Raw genomic sequence first — 20,935 nt, forward strand, 5'->3', positions numbered from 1 at the left:
GGTCTGTAATTCTCATTGTATTCTTAAATTCAATAAAGAGCTCAGAAGTGAATTTTAAAGACCAAACCGGAGCTACCTAAGTGTGTGTCTTGTACACCGTTCGGGACATGCGTGCTCGGAGAAGTGTCTGTTGTTTACAAGAATTCCCTGTTGCCCTGGGCAACCTGTGCTGTCACTGGGTGAGCTGAGCCCAGTGACTCTGCCCCCTCGTGGCACTGCGATCTTGTGCTGGCCTGGCAAGGGCTGGGGGCCAGTCCAGGGGGCTAGATGCTGCCCAGCCCTGCCCTGCCCAGTCTCCCACATCTCAGGGGAGCTCCGGGGTGTGTGTGTGTGTGTGTGTGTGTGTGTGTGTGTAGATGCTGCCCAGCCCTGCCCTGCCCAGTCTCCCACATCTCAGGGGAGCTCTGGGGTGTGTGTGTGTGTGTGTGTGTGTGTGTGTGTGTGTGTGTGTGTGGCCCCGGCCGAGGGGCTGTTCTCCCCCGTGCTCACCTTCTCCCGGCCCCTCCAGGCCCTGAGCGGAGCGTGGACGTGACGGATGTCACCAAGCAGAAGGACTGCAAGATGAAGCTGAAGGAGTTTGTGGACTATTACTACAGCACCAACCGCAAACGGGTCCTGAACCTCACCAACCTCGAGTTCTCAGACACCAGGTGAGCGGGCCATTGCGGTGGGGGCCTCCCTGTCCCCCACCTCCCCATGGCTCCCCGACTGCCGAGAAGCTCATGGAGAAGGACGTGGGTGTGCTGAGTGCTTCACCTGGCCTTCTGTTGCTGTTGCTCTTACGGCTGTGACAGGGGAATAATTTCGACAGAAATGCAGGAGCAGAAGAAAGTGAATCTCCCTGACCTGCCCCATCCTGCCCCCCAGCAAGAACCTGTGGTGTCAGGAGGAAATTGCTTCTTCCCATTGGCCTGGGGGACCTGCTAATAGAGATACACATATACACTCACACACCTGTATCCACTCACACACCTGTATGTACTCACACACCTGTTTGTACTCACACATATCTGCATTTACTCACACACCTGCATGCATTCACACACCTGCATGCACTCACACACCTGTATGCATTCATGCACCTGCATGCACTCATGCACCTGCATACACTCACACACACCTGCATACACTCACATACCTGTAACACTAACACATCTGCAGCACCCTCATGCACCTGCAAGCACTCACATACCTGCATGCACTCACATCTGTATGCATCACACACCTGCATGCACTCACATACCTGCATGCACTCACACCTGCATGTACTCGCACACCTGCAGCACTCACATACACCTGCATGTACTCATACACACCTGTATGCACTCACACATCTGTATGCACTCACACACCTGTATGCACTCACACATCTGTATGCACTCACATACCTGCATGCACTCACACACCTGCATGTACTCACACGCCTGTGTAGCACTCACACACCTGCAGGACTCACGCACCAGCAGCACTTGCACGCACCTGCAAGCACTCACACACCTGCATGAACTCACATCTGTATGCATCACACACACCTGCATGCACTTATACACGCCTGTATATACTCACACCTGCACTCAGTCACACATACCTGCATGTACTCACGCACCTGCATTCACTCTCACACGCTCTCATTCACTCACACCTGCATGCACTCACACACACCTGCATACACTCATGCCTACCTGCATGCACTCACACACCTGCCTGCACTCACACACACCTTTAGCACATGTGTTGTGCCACAGAAGCGGATATGCCTTTTGCTCTCCCCACTGGAACCCGGAACTCAGAGCCCCTTCCCCCTGCTGCTGTTTCAGGGGACCCCTGCTGCCCACTGAATCCCACATTGCTGTGGTGTCAGAGGTCGGGTATGTGTGGCTTTGCTTCCAGTGCCCACAACTCTGTCCCCAGACACACCTGCTTGACCCTGGTCAACCACTCCAGCCCCCTGCCCCCTCTGCCAGCCACCTGCTCTGTGGCTGATGCCGGGGAGGCCAGGTGCCTGCTCCTGGCAAGGATGATGGTGGCCTAGCTTAGGAATGACTTCATCCTTGGGTCACTTCCCTTTCACCTGCTTCTGGAACGCTCTCGGGACAACGTGGCAGCCTGTACGCAAAAGGGCAAGTGGGAAAACGAAGGCCAGTTGGAGATCACAGTGAGAGGGAGATAGGGGCTGTGGGGAGCCAGAACAAGGCAAAGGAACTGGGTGTTGGGCTTGTTTGAGCTTCCAGACAGCAAAGCAAAGGGGAATAGGAGCCTTTTGTTCTCCGGACAAAGCCACCTTCCGTGCGTGCTCAAGAAAGCACTGCTCCAAGACTGACGTGTGTGTGTGTGTGTGTGTGTGTGTGTGTGTGTGTGTGTGTGTGTGAGAGAGAGAGAGAGAGAGAGAGAGAGAGAGAGAGAGAGAGAGAGAGAGAGAGAGAGAGGTGGGGGGTGATAAAGGCCTCCTTGAGTCACTGCTTGGCCGTGATGGGCTGACCTGCTTTGAGGGCTCCCTGCAGAGAGGGGCACCCCCACCTGGGCCTCCTATGACTGTGCCCTTGCTGGCCAGTTCAGGACAGTGGTGGGTGAGGTGGCACTCACGGCCGCTGCCCATGGCCCAGGTGTGCCGGGACCTGTCCTGCAGCATCTGCCTTTGCTTTCTCCCCATGGCCTGTGCTGGGCTGTGCTCAGTGGCCACTGCGGCCCTGAGCAGGCCTGATGCAGACGCCTGCTGTCAGGGGTCTTCTGAAGGGGGCTCAGCCTAGCCCTCTGCAGAGCGTGGTGCTAGGTGGAGTGTGGTGGGCTGAGGCGCTGTCTTCTGGGCAGGGTTCTCACTGGACCAGGAGGGTTTGACAGGGTGCCTCACTGGGAGCCTCCTCGCAGCCCAGCTTAGCTGCCCCCGCCCCAGTGCTGGGACCACTCTGTCCCCTGGAACCATCTCCTGTTGTTCGCTGGTCTGATGGGCGCCATGCCCAGTGTCCGTGGGGCAGGACGGAGCAAGAGGCCTTGACAGGTTGGCGAGGTGTCTGGGGTGCCGGTTTGGGACAGGCAGAGACGGAGGTGGGCGCATGCAGGCCTGGCCTGGGCTTCTGGCCGGGGGCGCAGACGCAGCCTTGCCAAAGGGGCCGGGGAGACGTGAGGGTTCCACGGGGCAGGGGGACAGAGCCCAGCATTGGGGTGGGGGTGGGGGGATATCCCTGCTCACCTGCTGCTGCTTGAAGCGTGGCCTCCAGTGCCCCACAGTGTCCCCTGGACATGAGCTAGCAGGTGGACAGTGCACACGCATGCATGGGGAGGGGGCACCGGCCCCCCGCGCTGAGCTGTGCCTCACTGGGAGCCTCCTCGCAGCCCAGCTTAGCTGCCCCCGCCCCAGTGCTGGGACCACTCTGTCCCCTGGAACCATCTCCTGTTGTTCGCTGGTCTGATGGGCGCCATGCCCAGTGTCCGTGGGGCAGGACGGAGCGTGGAACCGCCTCTCCTGCCCAGGGCACAGGCGGCCGCTGACCTCGCTTGCTTGACCTCGCTTCCGCCCCCAGAATGTCTAGCTTTGTGGAGCCCCCCGACATCGTGAAGAAACTGTCCTGGGTGGAAAACTACTGGCCGGACGATGCGCTGCTGGCCAAGCCCAAGGTGACCAAGTATTGCCTCATCTGCGTGAAGGACAGCTACACTGACTTCCACATCGACTCAGGGGGCGCCTCCGCCTGGTACCACGTGCTCAAGGTATGGTCCTGCCCTCTGGGCGCAGCTGGGCGCAGGGGACAGGGGTGCAGGGGAAGACCCGCTGGGGAGCGGGGCGGGGGCAGGGCACCCGTGGGGCAGGTATGGGAAGTGACACTTAAACCGCCCACAAGGAGGCCTGGGGCCTTGTAGCACCTTGTAGCTGCCCAGCGGGACCTCCCACCCCTCACCCCCCCACTGCAGTCCAAGCCGCTGCTCCACTCGGCTGCACCCCTGGGGGGCGCCCCAGCCCCTTGGCCCATTGTGAGGGTTTCCTGTGTCCCTTGAGGGGGGGTGGGCACTAGGATTGACCCCTCTGTCCCCCGTAGGCCTATAACCCTCCTAATTCCAAGACCACTGCATTGGAATGACCATGTGGCCCCAACATTCTGTTGTCTTTGTTGTTTCTCTTTTGGGGGGCCACATCTAGCAGTACTCAGGGCTCACTCCTAGCTGGGCAGGGGACCCCGTGTGGTGCCAGGGATGGCCCCGTGGTCAGCCGTGTGTCAGGCACGTGCCTTGCTCCGGTGCTGCCTCTCTGGCCCCCACAGCACAGCATTGTAGGAGCAATGCTGGGGGCAGAGACGTCATCAGCAGGGTCCTCACACTCCTGCACACAGTGTCCCCCCGCCCCCCGTGTCCTCAGGCACCTGGGCTCACCTCGCCCCTCAGCAGCTCACCCTGGAACCCCCACAGTGGCCTCACAGCCTCCCCGGGGCCCCGCGCCTGTCCGCTGTGGGCTCTGCAATGGCCTTTTGTTGGCAGGGGGAGAAGATTTTCTATCTCATCAAGCCGGCCTCCGCCAACATCTCCCTGTACGAGCGCTGGCAGTCGGCCTCCAACCACAGCGAGATGTTCTTCGCCGACCAGGTGGACAGGTGCTACAAGTGCACCCTCAAGCAGGGCCAGACGCTCTTCATCCCCTCGGGTACGTGCCCTCTCCCCCGCTGTGTCACCACAGGGCTCAGGACCCTCAGTCGAGTTCTGCTCACGCCCCATCCCACACACAAGCCAGGGCCCCCGTCATCCCGCTGACCGCGTCCCCCCTTCCTGTGCCCACCCCCCCAGCAGGACGTGCCCTGGTCCTTCCTCAATGTCTGCACAGCCCGTGGCACTCAGGGTTTGCCGGGCGGGGCTGGCGGCCTCTCAGGCCGTGGTGCTCCCTGCAGTGTGTCCTCTTGGGGGGGACAGAGAGGGATGAGGGCATTGTGCCTCTGACCACTGGGGTCCCGAGTCAGGGCCAGGCCTCGGTTTCCCTGTAGCTCCATGCAGGGCTGTGGTGCTCAGTCAGGTGCCCTGGTCTGGGGGCTGCCGCTTGTCCTGTGAAAGTGGGTGGCGGGCCCCAGTTGTTTCCCGGTGTCCTGGGAGTCAGCCACGTGGCCAGGATGCTGCAAGCTGGCTGTGGCCTGAGTGGGGCTGGGGTGGCCCAGAGCTGCATGTGAAGGCGCCGGCCCCTCCACAGGCTGGATCTACGCCACGCTCACGCCCGTGGACTGCCTGGCCTTCGCGGGACACTTCCTGCACAGCCTGAGTGTGGAGATGCAGATGAGGTAGGGCCAGGCTGTCCCCCCTCTGCAGAGCTCCGCAGGGTCACCCAGGTCTAGGAGGTGGCTGAGCCCTGCCCAGGGCCCCCAAAGGCCCAGACACTGGGCAGTTCCCAGGGCTCCTGGGGCCAAGGGCCACTGCCTCTCCTTGGACAGTGAGCTGACCCTCCGCAGGGCCCTGGTGTGTGTGTGTGTGTGTGTGTGTGTGTGTGTGTGACTGTGAGTGTGAGTGTGAGTGTGTGTGTGAATGAGTGTGAGTGTGTGTGAATGTGTGTGCGTGAGTGTGTATCTATGTGAATATGCGTATGTGGGAGTGTGTGAGTGTATGCATGTATGTGAGTGTATGCATGTGTGTGAGTGTGTATTTGTGTGAGTGTGTGTATGAGTGTATGTGTGAGTGTGTGTGTGTGTATGTGTGTGTCTGTGTTGTATGTGTGTGAGTGTGTATGTGTGTATGCATGTGTGTGTGTATTTGTGTGAGTGTGAGTGTATGTGTGTGTTTGTGTGAGCGTGTTTGTGTGAGTGTGTGTGTGAGTATATGTGTGTGTTTGTGTGTGTGTCTGTGTGTATGTATGAGTGTGTGTGTGTGAGTCAGTGTGTGTGTGTGTGCATGTGAGTCAGTGTGGCGGGGCCTGTCCCTGGTGGGGGGTGTGACTGGGCGTGGGCCCGGCCGCGGGGTCTCAGTGCCCCCAGCAGCTCTCGCCCCGGCTTGCAGAGCGTATGAAGTGGAGAGGAGGCTGAAGCTGGGCAGCCTGACGCAGTTCCCCAACTTCGAGACTGCCTGCTGGTACATGGGGAAGCACCTCCTGGAGGCCTTCAAAGGTGGGTGCCCAGGGGCGGGGGCCGGGGTGGCCGGGCCCTGTGGGTGGTGGGGGCTGTGGACTCCCCGTGGGGTCATGGTGGGTGCTGACCACGGTCCTCCCCTCAGCTCGGGTTTTAGCGACAGTTCTCCTGTGCCCTGGGCCTGCCCATCCCCAGAACCTTGGGTGGGGGGGGTGTCAGAGTGTGGTCAGTGTGGCAGAACAATACCCACATCTAGGGACAGTCGCGTGCTTTTGCCCTGGCCCTGCTGGGAAGACCTCCGCTGCCTGGTGGCTCAGAGTTGGGGGCCAGGGGGCACATCCCTTCTTTGGAGGGCACCCCTAGGAGCAGCATCGGGGTGCTGTGGGGTGTGTCTGTTGCCCCTTCACCACGCAGGGTGGTGAGGGCGGCATTGGCAGCACGGGGCGCCTCATGTGGCTGTGGCTGTGGTCTCCACTGAGGGCCTGAGCTGTGTTGGGGGTGATCAACTGCCAGCACAGGGGTTGAGTTGGGCAGACGGGCCCCCTGGGTTCCAACAGGGACTGTTGGCAGTTGGGCGGGTGGCATGGGGGGGGCTCCCGCCTGACTCTCTCCCCCCACCAGGCTCCCACAAGTCTGGGAAGCAGCTGCCCCCTCACCTGGTCCAAGGAGCTAAGATCCTCAATGGTGCTTTCAGGTCATGGACAAAGAAGCAGGTAGGGATGTGGTGGGGGCAGACCCTGAACAGGGCAGGGACAGGGGGACAGGAGTACTCTAGCACGCAGCCTGTGCCCTGGCGGCTGGGCAGGGGGCTGGGCGTGTGGGGCTGGGGGCCGTGAGCTTCTCTCCCCCTCATGGCCACACCTCACTGCTCACTGCCCACTGCCCACTGCCCTGTGACTGCAGGCCCTCCGCAATGGGGGCATCTCATGAATGGGGTCAGTATAGCGCCCTGGGCCCCTTGTGGCCACTTCCATCAGGTGGTGGGAGGGGCTTCCCCAGATGGCCTGAGAGGGGACAGAGACCGAGGGGACAGAGACCGGCCTGCTGAGCCCCAGGGTGTGCCCGGAAGGCGGCGGTGTCCAGTCCCAGCCTCACTGCATAGCCAGTTCCTGTGTGCTGACCCTTCGTGCTGATCCATGTGTACTGACCCATGCGTACTGACCCCTGCGTACTGATCCCTGTGTGTTGACCCTGTGTGCTGGCCCCTGTGTGCTGACCCCTGTGTGCTGACCCCTGTGTGCTGACCCTGTGTGCTGATCCATGTGTACTGACCCTTGCGTACTGATCCCTGTGTGCTGACTCTGTGTGCTGGCCCTGTGTGCTGACCGTGTGTGCTGACCCCTCTGTGCTGAGCCTGTGTGCTGATCCATATGTACTGACCCCTGCATACTGACCCCTGACCCCTGCATACTGATCCCTGTGTGCTGAGCCCTGTGTGTTGGCCCCTGTGTGCTGACCATGTGTGCTGACCCCTCTGTGCTGACCCATGTGTGCCCTGCCGCAGGCATTGGCAGAGCATGAGGATGAGCTCCCAGAGCACTTCAAACCCTCGCAGCTCATCAAGGACCTGGCCAAAGAGATCCGGCTCAGTGAGGTAGGCGGAGCCCTGACAGAGGCCCATGTCCTCTTGGGGAGGGTCCTGTCCCCCATCGTGGGGGGTGGTGTGGGGTGTCCTAGGTCCTGGTGGCTAGACTCTGGCATCTGGGGAGTGTGCACATGGAGTGAGAGATGGGCAGTGAGGGTGAGGCGGGGTGAGGGTGAGGGTGAGGGTGAGGGTGAGGTGGGGTGAGGGGGAATGGGCAGTGTCAGGCCCTGTGCTGCCCAGTGGGGGGTTGAAGTCCCCATCTTGAGGGCCCAGCGGTGGCGGAAGAGTGGGTCGTTGCGTGATGCTGCCCTTCACCGGGTGCTTTGGTGCGGGTCAGGTGAGTCCCGTGGTGTGAGTAGATGAGTGTCGTGTGTATGTAGACAGACCTGAGCGTCACCCAATTAGGGCAGGGGTGTGTCAAGTCAGGCAGCGTGGGCTGTCTGGCTATCCCAGACGTGAATGGGCTCAGGGTCACAGGGTGAGGGCAGGGCCCGGCTCCGCCGGGTGAGAGGGCACGGTGTCACTGTGAGGGGCTCTGCTCTCTGTCCCCCCCAGAACGCCTCCAAGGCCGCCCGGTCGGACATGACTGCAGCCGTGTCCTCTGATGAGGTCTGCTTTGGGGACCGTGACAAGGAGGAGCCCCCGTCCCCCATTGAGGCCAGCCCTCCTCGGTCCTTCCTGGAGAAAGTGTCCAAAAAAAAGACTCCCAAAACCATGAAGATGCCCAAGCCATCCAAAGCCCCCAAGCCTCTCAAGCCCCCGAAGCCTCCCAAGCCCCCCAAATCGCTGAAGCTCAAGGATGGGAGCAAGAAGAAAGGGAAGAAGTACCGGGGTGCCGCCTCCCCCATCCCCAACCTCGACCTGCTGGAGGCTCACACCAAGGAGGCGCTGACCAAGATGGAGCCGCCCAAGAAAGGCAAGGTGAGAGGCGGGCTGATGGTCGGGATATGCATCCTTGTCCTCGGATTGGAGGTGCGGGGCATGCAGTGGTGCTGGGCCCCAAGTGCGGGGCCGTGCGGAGCAGCAGTGTCAGGAGTGCGGCTGGGAGCGGGCTGTCTGGCGGTGGTTGAGGCTCCCCAGTGCAGCCAGAGCCCCGGAGGCGGGCGCCCAGCGCATGTGAAGCTCTTCCCCTGACCCAGGAAATCAGCACCAACTGGGGCTGGTATCACAGTCCCCGCAGCCCTGGGGCTGCGAGGGCGGGTGGACGGGGTGTGTAGGCCAGGCAGGGGACAGTGAAGCCGCCGCAGGGTGGCAGGAGCTCTGCCTGGGCACGCGCCTTTGCGTGGTGCCTGAGGTGTCTTGCTGCTCTCTCGTGTCCACTGAGACACAGCTGCTATTTTCTAGGCCACCAAGAGTGTCCTCAGTGTGCCCAGCAAGGAGGTGGTCAGTGCACAGAACGACGTGGAGAGGCTGGAGATTCGAGAGCAAACTAAGAGCAAGTCAGAGGCCAAGTGGAAATACAAGGTGGGGCGTAGACGCGGCGCTGTGAGCGAGGAGGCCTTGCTTCCCCTGGGCTGTGTGCTGGGAGAGGCCTGGGTGGGCCCCGGGTGGAGCGGAGCTGAGGCGTGCAGGTGGGCGGCGCTGTGTGGTTTGCTGTGGTCCTGGCACGGGTGTGGCTCTGCGGCTGTCTCTGTGGCCTGTGCAGGGACATCCCACGGCCCGAGAGCCAGGATGTTGTCCTTTGCTGCCCCTGACCTGGAGTGCAGTTGGTATAGGGCACCTGGGCAGGTGCGTGTACGTGAGAGGAGGCTGGCCCGACTGTCCCCTCTGCCCACTGCTAGCCGACCCACCGGGTCAGCAGCATGGTGGTTCTGCTTTCCAGAACAGTAAGCCAGACTCCCTGCTGAAGATGGAGGAGGAGCAGAAGCTGGAGAAGTCTCCACTGTCGTCAGGAAACAAGGACTCCAAGTTCTCCTTCTCCTTCTCCAACAAGAAACTCCTGGGGTACGTGAGTGTACATTCAGAGGGCTTCCACACACCTCACAGACACACACCCGACACAGCCTTCACATGTATCACACCTGTACACACACATCATGGCCATGCACACATCACAGTGAGCACATCACACCCATGCACACACCTCAGACATGCACACCCATAACACACGCACATAGTCACACCTAAAGACACACAACACCAATGCACATTGCCACACCTATACACACATCACATCCATGTATACACATCACACCCATGTACACACATCGCACCCATGTACACACACCACACCCATTTTTACACATCACACCTGTACATACCACACCCTTGCACACACACCTTTCCCATGCACACACATTACATCCACGCACACACATCACGTTCATGTGTACACGTAATATCTGTGCATACATATCACACCCATGCACACACATCACACTGTGCACACACATCATACTCATACCCACACCGCACACATCTCATACCCCCACACCCTCCACATGTCTTTCCCAAAACTATCATACACACCTTGCACACACATGACAGACACACATGGGACAGTGAAATACGCAGGACAGTAACACACAGGACAGTCGTACACAACAGTCACACACACACAGGAAAGTCACACGCATGCTCCCCCGCCCTCCAGCACCCTCCTAGATCGTGCCCTCCTGCAGGGCATCTCTGGGCAGGCGCTGGCAGCCTCATGGCCCCTCCTGCTCCTGAGGGCGGGGCTGGGTGTGGGCCTCGTGCAGGAGGCCGAGAGGGAGGGAGGCTTGTGTGGAGGCGGCAGGTAGAGCAGCAGAGCTTGTGGTTCTGAGGCACCAGCACACAGTGAGGCTGGGCCACACGCACAGCTGCAGAGCACCACAAACACGCTGGGGCCAGGCCACGTGCGTGCATGTGTGCTCAGGTGCTTGGCCCAGGTGCTCAGACCCTCCAGGCTGTGGCTGGGGCCTGCTCAGGTCTGGCCTGTGGGTCAGGCTGGCTTAGGAGGGTGCAGTGGAGCCCTAGTCCAGGTGCAGAGGAGGAGAGGGCTTGGGAGAGGGCATGGGTTCCAGGTGGTAGGGGGGATCTCCTGCCCACCCTGCTGGCATCTGGGGCCGGGGGCGCAGCCTGGCCTGGGCGACAGACTGACCCAGCGGAAACGAGGCCTCTCTCTGCTAGGAGTCTCATCTGCAAAAGGGAGAAGGACAAGTCTTGTGGGTGGGGTGAGGGAAGTTCTGATCCACTGTGTGCTCCTGTCCTGAGCCCCGCTGCTCAGGGGGCTGTGGCCATGGCTGCAGAGCCCAGACTCCTTGACCTGCAGCAGCTGCTCAGTGTCAGGAGGTGCTGGCGTGAATGCAACACTAGGTGAGCGCCATAGCTCAGGAAATGGTGCAGGGGACCATCAGTGTGTGTGTGTGTGTGTGGGTGTGTGTGTGTGGTGTCATCTGTGTGTTGTACAATGTGTGTGTGTACAAAGTGTGTGTGCATGATGATGGTGGTGTGTGTGTGTGCTGTATGACATGTGTGCATGATGGGTGTGTGTGTGCTGTATGATAACATGTGTATGCACGGTGGAGGTGTTGGTGTGTGTGTGCTGTAACTTGCATGTGTGTGCGTGATGGGATGTGTGTGCTGTGCAATGTGTGTGTGTGTGTGAGACGGGTGCGTGTGTGCTGTACAATGAGTGTGCATGATGTGGTATGTCCTGTACAATATGTGTATGTGTGTGTTGGGGTGTGTGTGCTTTAGGATGCTCGTATGTACATGGTGGGGATGTGTAGTTGTGTGTGTGCTGGACAGTGCATGTGTGTGCACGGTGAGGATGTGTGGTGTGTGTGTGCATGATGGGGGTGGTGTGTGCACTGTATGATGTGTGTCTGGCAGGGTATATAATGTGCGCTGTACGGTGTGTGTGTTTGCTGGGACTGTGTGGCATGACGTGGGTGTGTGGTGTGGACTGTGAGCGCATGGCCATATCAGGCACGTGTTGTGTTGTGTGGCTGATGGTTTGCAGTGCTCCTGCGGCTGTCTGTTGCTGGGATCTATTGGGGCCGTGCAGGACGGGGCTTCCTTCTGGAGATCAGGGCACCAGGAGGTCAGGGTTTCTGGCGCTGCTTCTGCTCAGTGACCCCAACTGGGCCCCTCCACGCAGGCCCAGAAGTACCTGCTGCTCCCTTCCAGCCTCCCAGAGCACTTCTCTGTGCCTGGTGGGTGCAGTGGTCAGGGCAGCCGGGCAGCCGCATGGCCCCTGCTCAGAATATGGGGGGACAGACAGAAGGGCTGGGAGCGGCCCAGCCTGGCTGGGCCCTGAGGTCTCCCTTGTGCAGTGGACGAGAGCCCCTGGGCCTGGGGGGGTGGCAGTGACCTGGGGCACTGTGGTACCCGCTCACGGCCCTGTCTGCACCCAAGCTCCAAGGGCCTCAAGCCACAGCCCGGCTCGGGGCTGTTCGGAGCTTTGCAGAGCCTGAAGGAGGACAAGCCGCAGCCCGTGCGGGACGAATACGAGTATGTGTCGGACGACGGTGAGCTCAAGATCGACGAGTTCCCCATCAGGAGGAAGAAGAGCGCCCCCAAGCGGGACCTGTCCTGTGAGTCCGGGTGCCCCGAGGCCCGGGGGCTGCGGGGGGTGGGTGGGGGGCTGCGTCTTGGGGGGCTCCCGGCCCGTCTGGACGGTCAGGCCTCTGTTCTCTCACAGTCCTGCTGGACAAGAAGGAGCTGCCGTCCATGCCAGCCTCCAAGCCAAAGCTAGACTCGGCGCGCTACAAGGTGAGCCCCGCTGCCCCGCTCTGCTCACGTGTGCGGGGGGGCCAGGTGAGCCCCCTCCTTTCACACAGGTGTCCACGGATAGCTGTGGCCTGAGATCCCTGTTCCACGCTGAAGGACTGGGGCTCAGGTGTGCCTCTGGGGGGTCCTGCGTGCCAGGCTGCCGGGCAGGAGGCAGGTGGGGGTGGAGGGTGTCGGACCCCTGGGTTCTCAATGCAGCAGGGCTGTGGTAGAGGCCTGAGCCAGGAGCTTCCCCATACGAGGCCCCAGTGGTGTTTGGGATGTCCATGTTGTAGGGGGTCTGTAGGGTTGCGTGCACCCACTCCCCGGCGATGGGTGCTCTGCTGTCCGCTCTGGGAGCCAGGTTCCCCTCTGCGCCACCCGTCTACTGTGGGTGCTAAAGCCCCCTGCAGGGGCCCTCTGGGGGGATGCTCACCCCCTCTCACTGCCCCCGTCCCCCAGCAGAGCGACGACTCCTCCGACGAGGGCTCCCTGCACATCGACACGGGCGCCAAGCCCAGCCGCAACGCCAAAGTAAAGAAGGACAGCGGGAGCTCAGCCACGGGCATACTGGACCTGCTGCAGGCCAGCGAGGAGGTGGGCGCGCTCGAGTACAACCCCAACAGGTAGGCGCCCGCGGGGCAGGGCTGGTCCACAGAGGCCCCGGGTGGTGGCCCTGGGGTTCCAGCCAGCGCAGAGCAGAGGAGGCAGGAACGGCTGTGGGTGGCCAGGTGGGCTCCGGTTCTGCCTGACAGGTGGTGGGGGGCGGAGAAGGGCTGGGGCTCAGGTGTGCCTCTGGGGGGGTCCCAGCGTTGTTATTGGCCGGGCTTACGAGAGGCCTATGGCCCCGAGCTCAGGGGGCGCAGACCCCCCCCCCCCCCGAGAGGCCTTGCTTGGCCCATGCCCCAAATCATGGTGCTGGCCGGGCGCAGCACAGCAGAACCCAGCAGTAGGCTTGGGTGACAGGCTTGGGTGACACCCATGGTGTCACCTAGAGCTGGGCTCCGGGGAGGCGGCAGCCCTGGGCCCATGGGGAAGGAGCCCCAGGGGTGGCTGCACAGCACTGAGGTGGTCCAGCAGGGTAGGATGCGTCAGCACTGCGGGCTAGGTTGGGATGCAACTGTCACCCAGGAGGCCCTGGAGTCCGGGCGAATAGTGGGCCCCAAGGGTTTATGTCTGCTTAGCACAGTCCCTGGGTTTGACCTAGGGGTGACAGAGGGACTTCCTGCTCACTGGCTTGGCAGTCCTTGGTGGCCTGGCCTTTCATGACCCTGCCCGTGGTCACTTCCCAGCTCTGCTTCTTCAATAGCCATGAGCCCTCCTTCCTGCTCTGGGGGGGGGGGGGGTCCGTGGCTGCCCGTGAGGGACCCCAGTCTGCCAGTGGCCTCAGAGCAGAGGCTGGAGGGAGGCCCAGCGCCCACTGCCCCATGCCCAGTTCCCCAGCCGCTGTGCTGGGCGGGATGAATGGAGGGTCAGTTCCTGGGGGTCAGGTCCCCCCGTCTGCCCTTTGTCCACCCCACTGTCTGAGAGGGTTTGGGTGGGAGGGCCTCCAGGCTCTTCCCGCTGGGCCCGAGGAGGCTCAAGAGATGCCGTGGCCTCAGGAGATGCCTGGCCTTAAGGCCTGGCTGGGCCCAGTGCCCATGGCACCTTTGGTACCGCCCCGGCTGTGTGTAGCATCTGTTTCCTGCAGCCCTGGCGGGGGGGAGGGGGGTGCTCTGGGGTCCAGATTTCCTGCTGTGTCCTGCACACACACCCTTCCCCCCCCCGGCTCCCCCCCTCACACACACACACGCACACTGTTCGTGGCCTCTGCAATGGCAGGACCTGCGCCTGAGGCCCCTATCCTGCAGGGTCTCCCGGGCAGTGGCCTCCGGAAGGCACTGTGACCCCATGCTGACCCCACTCCTTTGTGGGAGGGCGCCTGTCTGAGGCACCCAGGACACCCCTGGCCCCATGAGATCACACGAGAGTCCTGGGGGGCTGGGGCTCTGAGTGAGGGTCCTGTCTGCACGGCCACGGATGCCTGCATGTGCCCACACATGTGCATACACGCCACACACCCACACGCCTACACAGGCTGGCCCACACTCACATAAACATCCCGGCATGTGCACGCACGTGTTTGCACACACCAGCACACGCCTGCACGTGCATGCCCACGCCACACACACTCACACACACACACATGCACACGCACACGCTCACTAGCGCTCGCTCGCACAGCCTGCCGTGTGGCAGCTGCTGCCGGCCGCCCCTCCCAGCCTCCCGTCCGTGGCTCCGGCAGGTTTTGATGGTCTATTTGCTCTGTTTTAAGTTTTCGAATGTTTGAAAAGCAACAACAGCTTAAGGAAAAGGAGGAAAAAATGTTAATTTCTTGTGGATGGTTTTCTTCATGTTTACTGAGGTGTGTGTGGGAAGGGGCTGGGGGGGTAAAGATTTTGGTATGGTAATTGGAGGATTAAGGTATTATTTTCCACATGCGGGGTCGACGCCGAGACTTGATTTGCAGGGACAGCGGTGCTGCCAGGGCAGCAGCGGGCACAGCTGGGAGGGCACGGCCCAGATGGTGCTGGCCGGTGGGGCTGGATTCCACACCGGCTCCCAGCGGTCACTCTGTGGGTGTCCTGCCCCTGGCAGTGGCGGGGACCCAGCAGTGAAGCTGGGTGAGGGGACAGGCCCTTCGGGGGGCAGGTGGGTCCTTGTGGGGTACAGAGAGAGCTGGGGTCAGGGTCAGTGCTGTGGGGTGTCACGGGAGATACCACTCTGGGGTGGCTTTGGGTCTGCTAGGGATGCGGGGGCCACAGAAGTGCCTGTCTGGGACTGTTCCAGTGGGGCCGGGTACCCAGCACAGGCCTCCGACCCCTCAGCCTCTGACCACTCAGCATCCTTCTGTGGTTCACAGCTTTGATGCCCCCATCCAGAGGCAGCCAGCCACTACCTCTATGCATCTGTGGGTGGGAGTGGCCCTTCTTCCGGTGACCCACCCCCCAACTGTGAAGCCCCTGCCTGGAGCATAGTGTCCCCTTGAAGGACAGCTTCCTCCAGACCTGTCCTGAGATCTCTGCCCAGCTCCTGGACTGGGGGCAGATGCGTCCCCTATCTCTGCGGCTCAGTACTGGGAGGTCTCTGCCCCAGAGCAGTGGCCTGAGCCCTCCTGGCATCACCACTGATGGCGCTGCGGGACCCTGAAGAGGGCCGTGCAGACATGTGCGGCTCCTGCTGTGGAGGCTGGTGACCACCAACATGGGCTGAGCCCTGCCTCCCTGCAGGCCTTGCCTGGAGTGTACAGGTGTAGGTGCAGGTGTGTGTGCAGGTGTAGATGTATGCCTAGGTGCAGGTGTAGATGTAGGTTCAGGTGTGTGTGCAGGTGGAGAGGTAGGTGCAGGTGTGTATGTGGGTGTAGAGGTAGGTGCAGCAGTGCGTACAGGTATAAATGTAGGTGCAGGTATGTGTGTGAGTATAGAGGCAGGTGCAGGTTTTGTGTGTAAATGTATGTGCAGGTGTGTGTGTGAGTAGATGTAGGTGCAGCTGTGTATGTGGGTGTACAGGTAGGTGCAGCAGTGTGTGCAGATATAAATATAGGTACAGGTGTGTGTACGGGTGTAGAGGTAGGTGCAGGTGTGTATGTGGGTGTAGAAGTAGGTGCAGCTGTGTGTGCGGGTGTAGATGTAGGTGTGGGTGTAGATGTAGGTGCAGGTGTGGGTGTGGGTGTGGATATAGATGTAGGTACAGGCATAGGTGTGGTGTAGATGTAGGTGCAGTTGTGTGTGCAGGTATAAATGTAGGTGCAGGTGTGTGTGTGTGTGTGTAAAGGTAGGTGTAGGTATGTGTGTGGTGTAGAGGTAGGTGCAGGTGTGTGTGTGCGGGTGTAGAGGTAAGTGCAGGTAAGTGTGCGGGTGTAGAGGTAGGTGTAGATGTGTGTGTGGGTGTAGAGGTACATGCAGGTGTGTGTGTGCGGGAGTAGAGATAGGTGCAGGTGTGTGTGTGGGTGTAGAGGTACGTGCAGCAGTGTGTGCAGGTATAAATGTAGGTGCAGGTGTGTGTGTGTGGGTGTAGAGGTAGGTACAGGTATGTGTGTGGTGTAGATGTAGGTGCAGGTGTGTGTGTGGGTATAGATGTAGGTGCAGGTTTAGGTGTGGTGTAGAGTGGGTGCAGGTGTGCTGCACCACATAGATCTGGGTACAGGTGTGGAAGGCAGAGGGAGTTCTTCAGGAGAGAACATGCATGGGAGGGGTTGTGCTGCCTGGGCCAGGGGTCAGGTGGGCGGGACCCTGAAAGGCAGGAAGGGAGCAGGGGTCCTGGGTGGGAGACAATGTGGGCAGCCCGGGGCCAGTGGGAGGGAGGAGGCTGGGATCTCCGATCTCAGATATCAGTTTGGAGAGATCTAATGGGTGGCATGTGTCTGTCCCCCTCCACCTCCGTTCCTTATCTCCTGGGGCGGGGGGCGTTCTCATGGGGGAGAGGATCCCCTCAGCCCGTGGCAGCTGCAGCCAGCCCTGGCCCCCATACAGGAAGCGCTGCTCACCGTGGCTCTGGGCAGACGCACTTGTGGCCTGTTTGCCGTGGGCCGCTGGCCATGGAGGGAGGCCACAGGCAGGGGCTAAGTCTGGGGGCGCGTGCTGAGTGCCTGTGTCTGTGCCCCCAGCCAGCCCCCGGCCTCCCCCAGCACACAGGAAGCCATTCAGGGGATGCTGTCCATGGCCAACCTCCAGGCCTCCGACTCCTGCCTGCAGACCACGTGGGGAGCCGGCCAGGCCAAGGGCGGCTCCCTGGGGGCCCATGGCACCCGGAAAAATGGGGGTGGCAGCAAAAACGTGGGCAAGCGGCTGCTGAAGAGGACTGCCAGGAACAGTGTGGGCCTGGACGACTACGAGGAGGACCAGGACCACCTAGACGCCTGCTTCAAGGACTCAGACTACGGTGAGGCTGCGGGGCCCCGCACAGGGACCGGGATCTAAGGCGTGACAGGCGGGAGAGCGCCTTGGAGAGGCACCGGGGGTGGGGGGGGGGTGTTTGTCATCCTCAGTGGACACCCTGCCCCGGCCCTTTGCTGCTGCTGCCCATCCCCAGCCTCTTTGCCCTCCCCCTCTGGAGGCTGTGACGGTCAGCTCTGGCTGGCGCGTCATTGCACCTCGGTGCACACCATCCAGCTTGCTGCCCTGTTATCTGTTAGAGGCCTGCATGCCCCAGGCCTCATTCCCGGCTCAGGGCACTCTGCAGCACCCCAGGGCCTCGGGCTGCTCTGAGCGTCTCGGGAGGGCTCCGAAGACACCCCCGCTCTCCAGGACTCAACCCTCTCCCGGCTGCCCCCCTCTAGTGTACCCCTCCTTGGAATCGGATGAGGACAGCCCCGTCTTCAAGTCCCGGTCTAAGAAGAGGAAAGGCTCCGACGACGCTCCCTACAGCCCCACAGGTGGGCTCCGTGTCCACACCCCTTGGGGTCTGAAACGGGATGGTGAACACCTGCCTAGATGGGCATCGCCTGGCTGCAGGGATCTGGCCCCACCCCCTGCCAGTCAGCTGTCCTTGTAGCCCCCTCCCCAATGCACACACGGTGTGCCCACCCACCTTTATCTTGTTTGGGCTGGGCCTTGCCTGTTCTGGCTGGACATGGACCCCTATCCCCCTTCTCCCCCCCCACCCCCCGCCCAAGTTCAGGATTATGCCTGGGGACTTGGGACCAGAGCAGGTGGGGTCCGCAGCTGGGGGAGGAGCCTGGGGCAGGAGGCGGCGCATGGGAGCAGGGGCGGGGTGTGAAGCAGGGGCGGAGACTGGGGACAAGGACGCAGGGCCTGGGAGCAGGGGCGTGGCCTTGGAGTGGGGGGTGGAGCCTGGTGACAGGAGGCGGGGCCTGGGAGCAAGGGTGAAGACTGGGGACAGGAGGCGGGACCTGGGAGCAGGGGTGGGGCCTTGGGGCAGGGGCAGAGCCTGGGAGCAGGGGCAGGGTCTGGAGGCAGGGGCGGAGACTGGGAACAGGAGGTGGGGCCTGGGAGCAGGGGCGGGGCCTGGGAACGGGGGTGGAGCCTGGGAGCAGGGGTGGGGCCTGGGAGCAGGGGCGGAGACTGGGGACAGAAGGTGGAGCCTGGGAGCAGGGGTGGGGCCCGGGAACGGGGGTGGAGCCTGGGGGCAGGGGCGGGGCCTGGGAGCGGGGGCGGGGCCTGGGAGCAGGGGCTGGGCCTTGGGGCAGGGGCGGAGACTGGGGACAGAAGGTGGAGCCTGGGAGCAGGGGCGGAGACTGGGGACAGAAGGTGGAGCCTGGGAGTAGGGGCGGGGCCTGGGAGCAGGGCCGGAGCCTGGAGGCAGGGGCGGAGACTGGGGACAGGAGGCGGGGCCTGGGAGCAGGGGCGAGGCCTGGGAACGGGGGTGGAGCCTGGGAGCAGGGGCAGGGTCTGGAAGCAGGGGCGGAGACTGGGAACAGGAGGTGGGGCCTGGGAGCAGGGGCGGGGCCTGGGAACGGGGGTGGAGCCTGGGAGCAGGGGTGGGGCCTGGGAGCAGGGGCGGAGACTGGGGACAGAAGGTGGAGCCTGGGAGTAGGGGCGGGGCCTGGGAGCAGGGGCGGAGCCTGGGGACAGGAGGCGGGGCCTGAGAGCAGGGGCGGAGACTGGGGACAGGAGGCGGGGCCTGGGAGCAGGGGCGAGGCCTGGGAACCCGGAGCGGGGTCTGGTGTCTGGACAGGGTCAGGGAGCGGGGGACGCGACTTGGGAGAAGGGGTGAGGTCAAGGAGCCCTAAAGTGGGCGGCCACAGTGGCTGGGCCCCCTCCAGGCAGCCTGCATTTTCCCGGCAGCGAGGGTTGGCCCGTCCATGCCGAGGCAGGACAGACCCATGCGCGAGGGCACCAGAGTGGCGTCCATTGAGACCGGGCTGGCGGCCGCCGCAGCCAAGCTGTCCCAGCAGGTAAGGAGCAGTGACGGGGCTTCACTTCCCAGCTGCCCCGCACCGCGCCCCGCCCCGCGCGTCACGCGCGCGGGCCGCCTGGGCTGGGAGCTGCCCCAGGAGTGTTGCCCGTTCCTCTGGTCCCCGGGTCACACCAGCCCCGGCGGGCACCTCCCTCCCGGGCAGGCCCAGCCCTCCCAGGGAGGGCCGGGCTGGGTCAGGGCAGACCCCACTGGGCAGCAGTTCCCGTCCAGAGGCCGTCCTTCCTGCACACCCGCCGTGCGGGGTAGATGCAGACTGGACCGGGGCCTGCATGTCCACTGTGGCTGGACGCCCGGAGACCTGGACTGGGGGGGGGACGCGGGGGGAGGGGCTCGGGTCTGCTCGGGTCCTAGGGCTCCCGAGCGGGCCGGCGTCAGTGTGCGCCCCCCAAACCCGCCACTGCTTTCCCGAAGGAGGAGCAGAAGATCCGGAAGAAGAAGAGCACCAAAAGGAAGCTGGCCCCGCAGCACAGCGCGTCCCCCTCGGCCTCGGCCGGCACCACCCCGGCCGGCACCACCTCGGCCGGCACCACCCCCGCCTCCAGCACCCCCGCCTCCACCACGCCCGCGTCCACCAGCACGGCCAGCAGCCAGGCCTCGCAGGAGGGCAGCTCGCCCGAGCCGCCGCCGCCCGAGTCCCACAGCAGCAGCCTGGCCGACCACGAGTACACGGCGGCCGGCGCCTTCGCGGGGGCCCAGGCCGGCCGCGCCGCCCAGCCCATGGCGCCCGGGGTCTTCCTCACGCAGAGGCGGCCCTCCGCGTCCTCCCCCAACAACAACGCCGCTGCCAAAGGTACCCGGAGGAGGCCCTGCAGCCGCGCGCCCCACCCCTCGGCCCGGCCCGCGCCCGGGCGCCTATCTGGAAGGGAAGGGGCAGAGTGAATGGGTGACCCGCAGGACGGCGGCGCTCGGCGTGGGGGGCCCGGCCTGGACTGCGCGCAGCTGGGCTGTGGCTCGCCGCCCTCGGAGCCGGGCCGCGTGGCCCAGGGCGCGCGCGCGCGCGCGGCGGGGCTGCGGGGGGCCGCCCCGCGCTGGTCCCGGAGGAGCCCGCCGCGGCGCCCGGGGTCCCCCGCCCGGGCAGGATGGGAGCGTGCGAGGCGGCCCCTGCCCGGCGGCCTCCCCTCCCGCCCGCCCCTCCCTCTCACCTCCCTCCTGTGTCCTCTCCTCGCCCCCCCAGGAAAACGTACAAAAAAGGGCATGGCCACCGCCAAACAGAGGCTCGGGAAAATCCTGAAAATCCACCGGAACGGAAAACTGCTCCTTTAAAGTTCGGAGAGTCAGGTCAGGATCCTTCTGCTCCGCTCAGGACGCCCCCCGCCCCCCACGGCCCCTGCCCCCCTCCGCGCCCCCCGGAGCCCCGCTGAGACATCAGCCCCCAGCAGGGCGGCGGCCGCAGTGCCTCACCCGGGGGGCCCTGGTGCCCACCCCGCCGCACCCCCCGCCCCCGCCCCTGGCCAGCGTCTGAGCGCACCCCTGCACGGACAGGACAGGCGTCCCTGCTCCAGGGCCCCCTCCCCGGCGGCGCCGCCCGGCCAGGGGACCGGTCCAGTTTGAGGACAGCCTCCGGGGGCCACGAGGCCTTCGAGGAAGGCGCGAGCTAATGCTCATCGCCCGGGAGTCGGAGCCGGCCCGAGGCCGGCAGCCTCCCGGGGCTTAAAAAACACACGCCGAGGACAGAGCGGAGGAGAGAGCAGGGTGTCCGCGCGCCCCG

General features: G+C 63.2%; 1 protein-coding gene across 1 annotated transcript in view; it reads left to right on the plus strand.

The window, feature by feature from the left end:
- PHF2 (PHD finger protein 2) overlaps positions 1 to 20,631 on the plus strand; it is a 78,378-nt gene extending 57,747 nt beyond the window's left edge. Inside the window, exons 5-23 of the mRNA XM_056126759.1 lie at positions 509 to 650; positions 3,519 to 3,705; positions 4,468 to 4,630; positions 5,165 to 5,252; positions 5,962 to 6,068; positions 6,651 to 6,742; positions 7,534 to 7,623; positions 8,170 to 8,535; positions 8,959 to 9,078; positions 9,437 to 9,558; positions 11,956 to 12,134; positions 12,242 to 12,312; positions 12,772 to 12,935; positions 16,955 to 17,229; positions 17,627 to 17,722; positions 19,095 to 19,204; positions 19,639 to 20,017; positions 20,402 to 20,532; positions 20,570 to 20,631. Coding sequence (XP_055982734.1) covers positions 509 to 650; positions 3,519 to 3,705; positions 4,468 to 4,630; positions 5,165 to 5,252; positions 5,962 to 6,068; positions 6,651 to 6,742; positions 7,534 to 7,623; positions 8,170 to 8,535; positions 8,959 to 9,078; positions 9,437 to 9,558; positions 11,956 to 12,134; positions 12,242 to 12,312; positions 12,772 to 12,935; positions 16,955 to 17,229; positions 17,627 to 17,722; positions 19,095 to 19,204; positions 19,639 to 20,017; positions 20,402 to 20,490 — 2,840 coding nt within the window. The 3' untranslated portion in view covers positions 20,491 to 20,532; positions 20,570 to 20,631. The remainder of the gene's footprint in view (positions 1 to 508; positions 651 to 3,518; positions 3,706 to 4,467; positions 4,631 to 5,164; positions 5,253 to 5,961; positions 6,069 to 6,650; positions 6,743 to 7,533; positions 7,624 to 8,169; positions 8,536 to 8,958; positions 9,079 to 9,436; positions 9,559 to 11,955; positions 12,135 to 12,241; positions 12,313 to 12,771; positions 12,936 to 16,954; positions 17,230 to 17,626; positions 17,723 to 19,094; positions 19,205 to 19,638; positions 20,018 to 20,401; positions 20,533 to 20,569) is intronic.
- The last annotated feature ends 304 nt before the right edge of the window (positions 20,632 to 20,935 follow it).

This window comes from Sorex fumeus, unplaced genomic scaffold (genome assembly GCF_029834395.1).
Source record: "Sorex fumeus unplaced genomic scaffold, SorFum_2.1 ptg000063l, whole genome shotgun sequence".
Classification (NCBI taxonomy): Eukaryota; Metazoa; Chordata; class Mammalia; order Eulipotyphla; family Soricidae; genus Sorex; species Sorex fumeus.